Source organism: Lupinus angustifolius, chromosome LG04, assembly GCF_001865875.1.
Source record: "Lupinus angustifolius cultivar Tanjil chromosome LG04, LupAngTanjil_v1.0, whole genome shotgun sequence".
In the NCBI taxonomy this organism is placed as follows: Eukaryota; Viridiplantae; Streptophyta; class Magnoliopsida; order Fabales; family Fabaceae; genus Lupinus; species Lupinus angustifolius.
In genome coordinates this window covers 2814361-2829086 of record NC_032012.1, presented here as the reverse complement: position 1 = coordinate 2829086, position 14726 = coordinate 2814361, and the positions used below count along the sequence as shown (strand labels likewise).

Here is a 14726-nt window from a genome sequence, read left to right as displayed (position 1 = left end):
TATATATTAACATTAATATTAAAGTTAATAAAAGAATTAATAAATATTTTTACTTATATCATTTATGAAAACAAAATGCGGTAAACCATGTTTTAGAAATATAAATAAAGGTAATAATGATCATGTGTTAATCCTTCACAACAATATTTTATTAAAAATAAGTTACTGTTATAAAAAAATTGTAATTTAAATGAAAATAGTCAACATGACCAATACAATTCCAATGAAAACTCAGTGGATACCATTTTTAACCAATTTTAACTAGTATGATTGTATTCAACTGACCATGAGGATTTCCACATGTATGTGTAAACTCTTTTTCAATTTCTTGTGTCAGGACCACACTGGTGGAAGTACCATAAGATGAATAGATTGTACTCTATAGTTAGCAAGGAATAGAAAGGAGTAAATAGTGATTTTGGAACTTTACAGTGGAATCACCTTTCTTTCAATCAGCCATTTCCCCTATATCCACATAATAAGAACATCGGCCAGAAATGCCCACAACATGGTTTCTTTACAGCCTAGGATGGAGCTTTTCAAACATGGCCTGGTAAAAGGAATTCAATCAAGGAATCTTTGTCTGCCCAGAATACATAAATGTCTACAGATAACAATAAAACTATGATTGGTTTTAATGCAAACTTTGATTGTCCAACAGAGAAAAAAAACATGATCATAGGAGGATGACATTGTTATTCATGATGGCATCTTGTGATGGATATTCAATTTACAGCAGTCTCCAAGGTCTTCAGATGTCGTGTTACCTTCTCTGCAATCAATTGTATTTCTTTCACCCTTTCCTGAACTAACTTCTGCAGTTGCTCTTCTTGATTTCTCTGATTGTCATCCATCAGCACAGTACTAGCTTCATTAGCTTCCGACCTGAACATGACAAATGACGTCTCCGGATCAAAATCACTTGGAACTTCAATAACCTGCTTACCAGAATTACCAGAATCTTTCCCTAAGATATCGTACTTCACACGGTTGGAAATGATGCTCACAAAGTCATCCATGTGCTTGTCAGAAGGATTAAGGCCAAGATAGATCAAAACCTCCCAACACTGGAGAAACTGCTTCTTGTTAATTTTCAAAATCTTCCTAACATCATTAACAGCACTGGGAGGTGGCGTGAGTCGAGGATTGTTAGTTTTCTTCGACAGTTTTCCTTGCTTTAGAAGTGAAACAGCAACCTCGACTGAATGCTGGATTGGGTCAAAACGAAGCAGGCGGGATGTATCAACACATGCACGGACATGTTGGAAGTGATCTAATGGCTCTTCTACTGTCAAATCAAAAACATTTTCAGATATGGCTACTTCATTCAGAACCTCCAGAATGTAACGACCATAACCTTTGTGCTGATAAGGAGGCAATACAAGTATCTGCAATGCCATTAACATGTTTTTTTTAAAAAAGGTACCAAGATGAAATGATTCAGAGTATTATAGAGAGCATATTAACAGTTAAAATTGGTTTTTGGGTGTCTATCAACTATTACCTGACTAAGCCGCAAACGAGAACTATCAGGGTAGTGGTAAAATCGATAGACAGCAGTAAAACCGATCAACCTATATTGGATATCTCCCTGCAGATCAGTTTCCTTTTGAATTATAAGATACAACTCCCAGCACGGATCAATAACATCAATAGGACTGCTACCTATATGACATATGGTATGGGTAATGAGTTAAATACTAAAACTGCATTCTAAGCTTCATGTAAAATAAGAGTATACATTATTCTACACTACGGAATACTAAATAAGTGCAAATTACCATCAACCAGGAGAAGAACGAGAGGTATTAGTCGACTGTAAAGATGCCCAGTAGCCATGTTTCCTACCACCATACGAACAGCCTGGTCAAGGAGTTATGCATCAATATCCTTAAATATCATATGCAGACTTGACCAACTTTACTTTTAACCCCTACAGTAAAACGGATTGAACCTAAATGTAAATTATAACCTCAATGTCAGAAGTAGCTGAATTTGCAAGCCTATTATTAGAATCATCAGTGTGCCCATTGAAAAATTTGTGCTTCAAAACCTCCCCACTTGAGATGGTTGTTCTGCAAACCATTTAAAGTTAGAATCCAGTCGTAAAGAAAATTAATATCATTTTTTGATTAAAATATTAAAAATGCAGTGCGTTAAATTTTTTTTTTGGAGTAAAAATATAAAATACCTAACAAAATCCTTATCTGAGGAAAAGGTTTGAAGGAATTCATCTTTGCTCTCAACAAGAGTCTCAGCAAAAATTGTCTGTAAAAAAAAAAAAAACTAAGCATAAGTCATGGGTAAAAGATAGAAATAATGGCATCTCAAAATGGAAGTTGATGCTAACCTGAAGAGCAGATTTTAGATCTGTGACCCCTTTGCCTCTCTTAACAGTGAAACAAACCATTTACAGAAAGTGTCAAAGCCATTATCCAAGAAGCAACAAAAAAAAACTTGGCAAGGTAAAAGTACAATCCATATTATTTACCATTAGTCTAAAAGAATTCAGAACTTACATCAGATGAACTCTGGAACGTTATATCAGCATATGCATGAAAAGATACACTGCTAACCCAAATAGCAATCTGTAAATGAAATGTTAAACAAGACATTGTGTACCATGAAACATTCTAATACAATTATTCAAATGGATCTCACCTTCAATCCCTCATAACCATAAATTTTGCCCTCGTCATCAAAAAAACTATTCAAATCCACAGGATCAAGGAGAAAACTCTCTGGGGCATGGAATTCCTCTTTGCTTGAAACTGCACAACAATACAAGACAATATGTAAATATGCAAGCCCATTATAGACAGGCTGACAATGAACAAAACTAGGGGAAGAAATAAAGGTTAGAAACCAAATAATTGCACACCACATAACAATCTTGAACAACTAGAATAGCAAAATTTATAATCCTTAGAAAACCAGGCCCAGACAACCCAAACGACAAGCTACATCAAGAAAAGTTTTACTTTCTACAAAACCAAAAAAATAGGGCCCATCTGTTCATGATTTTGAAATAAGCTGTTTTCTGATATCACTTTTGGTAGAAACATATTTTTGAGAAGCTGAATTTCAAATTCTATTTTCATATAAACATTTTTAGTAAAACCCGACCAATAAAGCATATAAATCTCAGAAGTGGTTTTCTTTTATTACAGGAAAAATATTTTTTAACAAATTGCAAATTTTCAAATGCTTAGAAAACAAAACTTGGAAGAGTCAAGCCCAGATAACCGAATCTACAAGTAAGTATCGAAAGTTCTATATTCAACAATCACCGGAAATAGGGCTCAATTGTTTAGGATTATAAAAAAAAAATAGAATCTCCAAAAACAAATTTTTGCATAAAGCTTTTTTGTGAGAAGCTGAAAACTTCCACTTCTCCTAAAAGTTGAATTTCAGCTTCATTTTCGAATAAATGTTCTTATTAAAGTCTAACACTCTAGCCAAACAAACAGGTCTACAATCTAATTCAGCAATTTCAGTGCAAAAAGAAACCAAATTCTCATTCATTTAACAAAAAAATCAATTTAAACAGGCAGACAAATTAAGTAAGAACGTGATATGAAAACAGTTAAGAACATTTTTTACTTAAATTTGTTCTTGGGTACCCCAGCAATGCTGAAAAACTACTCAGACCCTGCAAGTGAGGATCAACTACACCCATAAAAAAAATAAGATCCTAAACCAAATTCCAAAGGTGCCACTTTTTTCATATAACTGAATCAGCGAATAGAGAGATACCCAGAAGCGCGGGATTAAAATTTTCAACGTACCTAGAAAGATTTTGATGCAATCTTTGGCTTCAACACCAAAATCTACAAATGAGACAAAAAACACACGTTGAATAAAGGAGAAAATTTGAAATTGGAGAGAGAAAGTATATGGGAATGAAAACATACCCACGGCGGAGAAGGCGACACGGCGTCGTTTATTGGTTTGGTCGTTAGGATCTGAATCAGATTGGTGGTTCTTGTTGTGCCCCATTTTGATGTGAATGGAGTGAAGTGAGGGGTTTAGGGTTTTGCAGAGCGGGAAATGAATATTGGAGGGGAAATCATTTTCCACACTTTATAGACTTGTTCGGTACTCACATAATAGACTAAAGGAGATAATTTGATAACTTCTCCTTAAATTCCCATATTATTTGACATATGTTTTGTTTTTTAATAATATATTTTCAAATGAATAAAATAATTTATATCCTTATTTAAGGAGATATTTTATTCACTTTACATAATCACCTTATTTTTTGGTTCATGTGTCAAAACTTTTTTTGGCAAGTTTTATTGTAAAAATTTGTTGACTTTAATTAGTATATGTCTTACTATGTCAACTTACTTTTACAACCATTAGATTTGTTTATTCAAAATATAATGGTTTAGTTTAAAAAGTCATAAAATATTTTAAAAAATTCGAGAAAATTAGTTTGAACTTTTGATTCTGTGGCCACCCCAACTCTCCAACCTCCACCGAACCACATTGCATCAGACTTTTATCGCATCACTTTTTGGGGAAATAATCAATTAAAATAAATTAGAAGATAACTAGTACTAATAGAGATGATTTTGGATAAAGATATTTAGTTTATGGTTCAAAATTTTGTTTATCAATAGAGACTTTCGTGACAATTACCTAATCTTAAAAGACTAAAATAAATGTTTTTTCTTGAAGTTAGTGAATAAAAAACAAATGACACAAAACAATATTGTTTTGTATCTTAAATCATTTTTTTTAAATTGAAAAGATGTTGTTTCAATGTGTTGACAAAACTTTTCGAGATGAAATCATCCCATATTTAGTTAGTCATTTTAAACATCTTATTTGAGATATAGAATATATAATACTTATGAATAAAAGGTAATTTTATGATTTTTATTTGATCCCTTAAAAAAATCAAAATTTACATTTGGCTTTTTCTCTCTATTTCTTCGCAGCATCACACCTTAATATCCACCATCATACCCATTTATTTTAAAATACATAGTCAAAAAGAACAAACTAGCAAGTATTAAGTAAGGTCATAAAAAGATAATGCATATATTACTAATTTATAAAGTACTTCATATTTTTCATTTCAATTTCCCCCATTGTTGGTTAACGGAATGAATATATGAACATACATGCTCATTAGAAATGTTGTAGCGTAGCAAATTCTCAATTCCAAGTAAATAAAAAAATTTGAGAGTTAGAGAACTAAATATACAACATAAAAAATATCATTAGGTATTCTATCATTACAACCAACATTTTTATTTTGCGAGGAATACTTCTTTATTGGTCAAACCATAGTCACACCGTTGTTTGATCCGATTTAAAACGGTGTTCAAATTTATGTGAGGTAACATTGCAATTAAAATTTGAGTAACTCATTTTACAACCAAATTAAAATTTGTATTTATCTTTCATGAAAATATAAAGCTTGAACCCCTTTTTTAATCATGTCTCTTCTTATTGCATTGTAAAGTTTATTAATTTGATATATTAAAACATCATGTTTTAAAATGAAGTAAAAACCATTTACACTATGAATCAAATTCCCACTCCTAAAGTTCATTGTTGATTGAAAAGTGATATGAATTCATCTATTGTCTTACAAAGTGTGTCATTTATTATGAATGATGAGAAAAATAATTAAACTTTTAACGAGAAAGACTTGTATAGAGACATATGTATGTGAAGACAACCAATAAAATCTTGTTAACACATTAAAAATTTAATTCTAATCAGAATTTAGTTATAAATAATAGTACCAAAAACATAAATACACATGATACATTCTAAATTTGAATGCGTCTCCATACAAGTTTTTCTTATTTTTAACTTCAATATATTTTCATGCTAATCACAAATAACACATATTTTGAGACATGATGTGCTACTAGCTTGAGTTTTCTAATTACATGATACCCTTTATTAAAACCATAGATATAATAATTTAAAAATCAGCACTTGTTCTGATTCCTAATTGCAAATTGTGTTTGCAAGACTTGATCTCATGTTCGTATTCTCCATTGATCTTGATCAATACAATGGGTATTTATTTAGAACTTGTAAAGCAAGAAAATTGCAAACATCTTACAGCTCGCGCACCTTTCCAATTGGTATCAAGGAAGTGCCTATGTCTAACCTAAAATGTTGATTCCGTTATGGTGGGTATATTCCGCAACTAAAATGTTGAGATTTTGGGTTGCTTTCCCGGTAAGGGTTTGATTTTGATGGAAGAATGATTAAGATGTGGAGATAGATTCACCTAGATGGTGGTGCTGACGACAATAATGTTAGGTGGGAAGACCTCTTTCCTTAAGTATCATATTGACCTTATTATACTTTCTAATATAGATCTGTTAATATTGTTGTCCCTTTAAAAGTTACATGATGTCTTCCACTTTATCGACAATGACCTGTTGATACTCATTTCTCTTTTGACGGCTCCAATCAGTTATAAATATTTAACAATATACCTTAATTGAGCTTATAAATAGTCATTCATGTGACACAATTGTTAATGAAAACACTAATTGTTAGGATTTCAACGCATACAACTCAACCAAAAAGAGTAGTCTATTAGGTGAGAGAATTTCATGGTTTAAGCACCATATTGAGTTTGTTATGCTACCTAATGTGAGATCATAACATGTAATAGAAAGATTCACACGAATCTTGGAATAATTTCTCGAAAGAAAACAGAAAGCAGAGAAAATGAAATAGAACGAAACTTATGCACTTCTTTATTGATTAGTGAATTGGTTAGTTTATCAAAGTGGATTCTCCTTATTTATATGAAGGATAATGCTAAAAACAGAAATAACTAACTAACAACTTAATAGGCACGTGATTTTAATGAGTGAAAATACAAAGCACAAAGCTAGTTTGTATCGCGAGTAAAAACAGAGTAGCCAACACTACTATGCTTATTCTGCTTGTTGACACATGTTGATGCTTGTCCTTGACCGAGGAACGAGCAACCATGACTCTAACCAAGGTCCTTGGCATCTCAAGGTGAGAAAATCTGGCTGAGGGTGAAGAGGCTTGATCAGGTTTGAAGCCTGGCTCAATCATGGATGAGTCATGAGCCATCATAGGCGCATGAGGGCACAAATTTAGTGCATCATGCTCGAAGCTTGGTGCAGTTGATTCTGGTCCTGTCCTTGGTCTAGAAGCTTCCATACAAAGGCTGACAGCAGCATGGTGTGTGACAACAACAACATGGTGTGTGACAGGAGATTGGAATTTGTTGTTGGTGTTAACCTTGGGCGAATTACTTAGAACAAAATTAACACTGTTAATATGAAAGGAATCGTTATGTTCATCATTTAATTTATTTAATTTTGATACCCTCACAAGTTGGGGCAGATATGTCTATGAGACCTAACTTGGTGTGTAATGGGTCTCATGCCCAAATACTAGAAGATTTGTGAGTGGTTATTGTTTAGGTGATCCTTTAATTTCATGGAATTCTAAGAAACAAAGAACTATTTCTAGAAGCTCTTGTGAAGCTGAATATAGAACCATGAAATTAACTACTTGTGAGATAACTTGGCTTAACTAATTATTAGAGGATTTGTAGCATGATTACTCCATGTCTATTTTACTCTATTGTGATAATCGATCAACTATATACATTGCTTCTAATCATGTTTTCATGAAAGGACAAAACACATTGAATTAGATTGCCACACTATAAGGAAAAAATTCAACCAAGGTTTGATCAAACTCCTCCATGTACCTACTCATTTATAACTTGATGATGTTTTAACTAAGGCTTTGGGACCAAATATATATAGAAATAATCACTATCATTATCACTATAGGTTTTCAACTGTATTGTAGAGTGAACAAGGAAGAATAGTCCAAGAGCAGGGCATCCCTTTAGGCATCTTAGAATTTTCAAGGCAGTATTATGATGTAAAGTGGTAGGGCATGCCATAAATTAAGACAACTGATTGACACTGAAGGTTATGTCTGGCCTAGTGTTAGTTAAATAGATTAATCTTCCAATCAGTCTCCTATAAGCAGATGGATCAAGGGGCATAGGTGTAGTAGAGGGTTTGCATCCAATCATGCATGCATCAAAGATAATTTCTAATGCACATCTTATTTGATTCATTGAGATTCCATCATCACTTCTTGTAATCTCAAAACCAAGGAAGTAATTTAAGTATCATGGGTCCTTATTCTTAAAAGTTTTGTCTAAGACATGTTTGAGATGATTGATTTCAACAACATTGTTACCAGTAAAGATGATATCATCCACATAAACCAGGGTAGCAGTAATCAGATCTTTAGAAGGCCATTTAATGAATAGTGAGTGATCTCCTCTTGATTTATGATATCCATGTTTAATGAGGAAGCTTGAGAGTTTGGGAAATCATTGTTTACTGGCATGCTTAAGGCCATATAGAGAGTTTTGAAGTTTGTAGACTTAGTTAACTTGAGTGTGGGACAAACCATGATGGATAATCATATAAACTTCCTCAAACAAGTCTCCATGTAGGAAGGCGTTGTTAATATCCAATTGCTTAAGGTACCAGTTATGTATGGAGGCAAGGGCTAAGACTAATCTTATAGTGGAGATTTTAGCTACTGGTGAAAAAGTCATCAAGTAGTATACTCCTTCAGTTTGGGTGTACCAATTGGCAACTAACCTAACTTTATGCCTCCCAATGCTTTCATCAGCCTTATATTTGACTTTGAAAACCCATTTGCATCCTATAGCAGATTTGTCACTAGGTAGGTTGGTAACAATCCAAGTATTATTCTGTTGTAGAGCATCCAATTCTTTATGAATGGCTTCCTACCAATGAGGGAACTTAATGGCCTAAGAATAGGTCTTTGGCTCTATGTTTGTGGTTATGGAAAGAATTCTGGATCTACAGATATGAGAACGCTTATCGTAGTTTAGATATGTGGATAATGAATATTTGGTACTTGAGATAGGCCTGTTGGTTTTATTGAGTCAGGCACAATGGTAATCCTGAAGATAAGTAGGGGCCCTAGTGATCCTATTGCTTCTTCTTAAGTTGTGATCTTCAGAATTGTCATTAATGTTTGATGATTTATATTCTCTAATCAACAGATCATTTATCTGAGTGTTATTTTCTTGGATAACTCCTATGTTCCTTGGCTCATAAGATTGTGTGAACAATTTTCATGTAATGTTCCTTCTATTTCTTGGTTGGGTAGGTTTTCAAGCATATAGAGAAAGGTTTTCTCATAGAATATCACATTCTTACTAACTTGTATTCCCTTAGTGATGAAATTAAGGATAATGTATCCATTTACTCCTTCTTTAAAGCCTAGAAATGCACATTTATTTGCTCTAGGATCAAACTTATCTCTAGAATGGTTGTGTGTACTAAATCCAAAGACTCTTAGAGAATGTAAATTAGGTTGGCTGCCCATCAAGATCTCATAAGGAGTTTTATTTTTAAGAACAGAAGTAGGCAGAATATTAATTAGGTGTACAAAATGTTTTATAGCAAAGGACCAATAGGTTTTAGGCAACTTACTTTAAATTAACAGAGCTCTAACTACTTTCAAAAGGTATTGATGCTTTCTTTCAACTACTCCATTCTGTTGAGGAGTATAAGTACATGTTGTTTAGTGTAGGATCCATTTTACTACTATAGAAGGTATCCATGGTGAATTCGGGTCCATTATCACTTCTGATAATCTTGACTTTGAGGTTGAATTGATTTTCTATCATTAGAACAAAGTTTTGCAAGTTCTTTGAGGTTTCAGCATTGGATTTCATCAAATAAATCTAAGTGTATCTACTATGGTCATCAACTATGGATCAGAAGTACTTAAAGCCTTTGATAAAGGGTGTAGAGAAGGGACCCCTTATATCAACATGTATTAATTCTAAGTTATGTAAATAATAAGTAGTACTCACAGTAAAAGGCAACTTCTTTTGTTTGGCTTGGTGACAAGCATCACAACTGTAATCTTTATTGAATTCAACAAAAAGGAATAGATTCTTTATTTCATTCATACAGTTATGTGATGCATGTCCTAATCTATAGCGCCATATGTTGGAATCAGTAGTAGAGGTAGAGAAGTTTATGTGGTGTGAGTATCTAGGAGCTTTTAACATATACAATCCATTGTCATCCTCAAGGACTTGCTTTCCCGAATCTTGCAACAATTAGCATCAAAAGATAACACACATTTACATTTTAATGCCAATTTGGATATGGAAATCAAATTATAAAAAAAACTAGGTAAAGATAGGACATTATGAATTATAAGGTTTGGGAGGAGTGTCATTGTCCCAGAGGCTTTTGCTATCACCTCATTTCCATTAGGCAATTTTACCCTAATGGGTGTTATTTCATTATATGTTAAAAAATTAGTTAAGGTGGAGCTTATGTGGTCTGTCGCACCACTGTCCAGAATCCAAGTATTGGAAAAATCCATAGTTGTAGGCATACCTGTTATGTCTTTCAATGATTAGTTGAAGTGGCTTTCAATACATTGTTTGTGTTGATGGTTGGCTCGCCTTCATTTGTTCTAAAAGCTCCTCCAATGAATTGTTGCAGCATATTAACCAACCATTGGTATTGTTCTTTGGTCAATACATGAATTGTGTTGTTCTGATCCTTCTGTTTTTTTGAAGTTTGACCTTGATCATCCATTCTTGAACCCACTATTGAATGGACTTGTTCATTCTTGCCAAAATTGGATGGAAAATGATAAGTGTGAAATTATACTACATTTGTATTGCATTTAACTTGTATTTTAGGACATAATTCGGATTTTAGGATTGTTTTTAGCTTTTATTTCTCTTTGTTCGGGTTGAGCGGGTGTTTTTAGCTATGTTGTGTAGTTTGGATGGATTAAAGCAAAAAAAGGTAGAGATTGGGTGCAAGAAGATTGAATTCAGTGTTGAGGCTATGCGAAGAACAATTGAAGGACCAAAAGAAGTCATAGATGTTATATTATATTCCTATTTTTTAGATTTGTTTTGTTGGGTTTAGCCCAATATTTTGTAATTAGGATAAATAAGGATTCTCCCTCAAAGATTTTACACATTCTTTACATTACAATTCTCTAATTTAGAATTTGGGATTCTCTTCTACATCATGAGTGAGTAATTCCCTTTGTTTCTAGGATTGGGACTATGCCCTTTTATATTCAATAAATACTTGTTCTTATTTCTATTTCATTGAGTGTTGTGATTTGAATCATTAAACTGAGTTTTATTCGTGTGAGTTGTCTGACCAACAAATTACAACTCTTAGATACATTAGGGAAGGACCGAGAGGTGAACCCAACTATTCGACCATTCAATTATTCAAACTAGAATCCTAATTCACGAGAGTAATATTAGGATTCTCGGGGTTTCTGGAATTCATCTTGGGTTGCTATGAAGCGATTGAATAGAAGGATCAAGTAAAGGATTTGATTGATAATTGTACCGCGAGAGTAGGTGCGACTTTAATTGAGTACACGTGTCGGAGCTCGAGAGAGGATGACACATATCAAATAGCAATTCACCCTCACAACTCAAAGTTCATGAAAAGGAGCAAAACAAGGATTTGCGAGTGTAAAAGCGGTAACCCTTATCCTGAGAACTCTTCCTAAATTAGGTTTCAATCCCTTTTAATTATTTTCATAATTATTCTTGGTAATTGTTCTAAAATGCAATTTTATTCCTTATTTGAGTTAAGTATAAATAAAATGTTATAATTAAAGGAGTTTTCCAGTCCTCGTGGGATCGATATTTTATTACTTGACGACATAATCGTGCACTTGCGATTTGCCTTATCAGAAAACTATGCAATTTATAACATGTTTCCACTGTATGTCCATTCATCTTGCAGTATGTGCAATATTTCCCATAACCAGTGTTCTTGTTCCATGACCCCCTTCCTGATGCAAGAGAATTGTCTCTACCTGGGTTAATTGACACAATAGATCTTCCTCATCCTTGACCCATTCTAGATAGATGTTTCTTTCTCCAATTATTTAAGACAGCCATGGCTTTGGATTCCACCTCCTGCCCATAAATTTGTCTTTCTTGTTGCATGATGAGGGAAAATACTTTGCTCATGCTTGGCATAAGGTCCATGATCAATATTTGTGATCTTACCCCAACATATGAGTCATTGAGGCCCTTTAGGAACACTATTTGTGATGATTTGAACCCAAGTTAGATCATGATGGACTAAAAGACATTGGTAGTCTCATGATAAAGGCAAGAACCAAAAGTGCTTAAAATGCACTAGGACAACTCATGGAAAGCATCAAGGATAGTATTCCAAGACTAGACCAAGGGAGTTGTAAGTCCATTCATTGTGTTACTTTGAAAAATGGCCCAAAAAGTGGAAGAAGCAAGACACGATCGTGGCCCAAGACATGGCTAGGGCATATTCGCCTCTGTCTGATTTTCAAATGTTGTACACGGTCGTGCCCCAGGAGACGACTAGACTGTCTTTACCAAAAAATTCGGGAAAACTCGATGCATACTAATTTCCATGTTTTATAATTTTTTTTGGATGTTTTAAACACGTTTTCATTAGTTCAAATTCAGAATAAGGGCATGATAAATAGTGATCAAATTAAAAACTAGAGAGAAGGATGACCCTGCATTTAATTCGGAACTCAAATTGATGATTGTGTGTGTAGCAGCCGGTAATCTTTATGAATGTGTCCAATCAAGTTTCCTTACCTAATTCCAAAGTGAATGTTGGCTCATAAGTGTGAAAATGAATCCAAAGTCTCATTTTCTCTCATGAATTCGTGAAGACCAAGACATTCAGAAACATAAAATTGTGAACAAATAATCAATGAGGACATGAAGAATTTATGAAGACCATTGTGATACATTCTCACCTATTCATTCTCTTTGGTCAAAATATTCAATGTAACATGGAATCCTAGGCTAATGCTTCAATGCCTTCACTTGGCTGTGCACAACATGAAATCCAATGTTCTTCTTTACTCCTCTTTGCAATTTAATAATTTAGGAATGATTGATGTGGGTTTTAAACTTCAAAAAACGTGTCATTCATGGTTGGAAAGGAATCTAATGTAACCAACCATGAAATAGTCAATTAGGCAAGGAAACTTGGATGGATACATTCCAAAAGATTCCAGGCTGCTACACACACAATCAGCAACTTGAGTTCCCAATTAAATGCAGGATCATCTTTCTCTCCAACTTTTAATGATGGAAGTTACACTTTAATAACAATTTGATCAATCTTTAGCATGCCCATATTCTGAATTCAAACTAATGAAAACATGCTTAAAACATCAAAAAATAATTATAAAACATGAAAATTAGTATGCCTCGAGATTTTCCGACATTTTTGGTAAACATGGTTTGGTCGTGTCCTAGGGCACAACCGTGTACAACATTTGGATATCAGACAGAGGTGAATACGCCATGGCCATGTCCTGGGGCACGGTCGTGTCCTGCTTCTTCCACTTTTGGGCTAATTTTCAAAGTAACACAATGAATGAACTTATAACTCTCTTGGTCTAGTCTTAGAACACTATCCTTGATGCTTTCCATGAGTTGTCCTAGTGCATTTTGTGCTCTTTTGGTTCGTGCCCTTGTCATGGGACTACCAATGTCTTTTAGTCCATCATGATCCAACTTGGGCTCACTTGGGTTCATCACATCATTACCCCAGCATATGAGTCATTGAGGCCCTTTAGGAACACTATTACTCTATGCTTCTTTACATCAAGGCTTACCTCTCCACATGGTATCTCACATCTACACTTTGGCATGGGCCTGAAATTATCAAGCTCATCCCAAAGGGTCTTTAGTTTTGTGAAGTAGTTAGATACACTAAGGTCTTCTTGTCTAAAATTTGTGATTGTTCCTTGTAATTCTTCTATCTTGTACAAATTCCCTTGAGAGAATCTTTCATTTAATTCATCACATATTTCATATGTCTTATCAATCCAAATTACACTTTGGGCTATTGAGGGTGTTACTAACCTTTTTATCCAAGAAATTACTATGTTGTTAGCTCTCTCTCATGCCTTGTACAAAGGATATGATTTTGAAGGCATTTTGATGCTACCATCAACAAAGGGTAGTTTCTACTTTGACATGAGACTCATTCCCATTGCTCTCTCTCATTGATGATAATTTTCTCCATTTAGAAGAGGTGACACAAGTGCACTAGCTGGATCTTGTGTTAGATTCATGGCTGGATGATTAATGCTTGGATTAGAAGAAGTTTCGAAGGACATGGTGAATGTAGCAGAGCTCTTTAAAAGAGCTCTGATACCATAATAGACAGATTCACACGAATCTTGGAATAATTTTTCCAAGACAAAGAAAACAGAAAGCAGAGAAAATGAAATAGAATGAAACTTATGGACTTCTTTATTGATTAGTGAATTGGTTAGTTTATCAAAGTGAATTATCCTTATTTATATGAAGGAGAATGCTAAAAACAGAATAACTAACTAACAACTTAATGGACACGTGATTTTAATAAGTGAAAATACAAAGCATAAAGCTAGCTTGTATCGCAAGTAAAAATAGAGTAGCCAACACTATTATGCTTATTCTGCTTGTTGACACATGTTGATGCTTGTCCTTGACCGAGGAAAGAGCAGTCTGGTGCATGACTCTGACAGAGGTCCTTGGCATCTCAAGGTGAGAAAATACAACTAAGGGTGAAGAAGCTTGATCAGGTTTGAAGCCTGACTCAATCATGAATGAGTCATAGAGCCATCATTGA

The 14726-nt window shown here is 34.0% G+C and overlaps 1 protein-coding gene across 1 annotated transcript; it reads right to left on the bottom strand.

The window, feature by feature from the left end:
• LOC109345098 (histone acetyltransferase type B catalytic subunit-like) lies at positions 409-4083 on the bottom strand. Its single transcript, XM_019583887.1, has 10 exons — positions 3915-4083; positions 3789-3830; positions 2662-2771; positions 2520-2588; positions 2351-2389; positions 2192-2268; positions 1973-2075; positions 1782-1863; positions 1505-1665; positions 409-1388 (listed from the first exon to the last, which is right to left on the bottom strand). The coding sequence occupies exons 1-10, from the start codon at positions 3997-3999 to the stop codon at positions 726-728; spliced, it is 1431 nt and encodes a 476-aa protein (XP_019439432.1). The 5' UTR covers positions 4000-4083; the 3' UTR covers positions 409-725.

Excerpts from the sequence above, each read along its gene's own strand:
- LOC109345098 (XM_019583887.1), bottom strand. The coding sequence starts at position 3,999 with ATGGGGCACAACAAGAACCACCAATCTGATTCAGATCCTAACGACCAA. Across the intron at positions 2,589-2,661 it reads ATGGTTATGAGGGATTGAAG|ATTGCTATTTGGGTTAGCAG; the intron begins GTGAGATCCATT and ends TTTCATTTACAG. Across the intron at positions 1,666-1,781 it reads CGTTCTTCTCCTGGTTGATG|GTAGCAGTCCTATTGATGTT; the intron begins GTAATTTGCACT and ends TATGTCATATAG.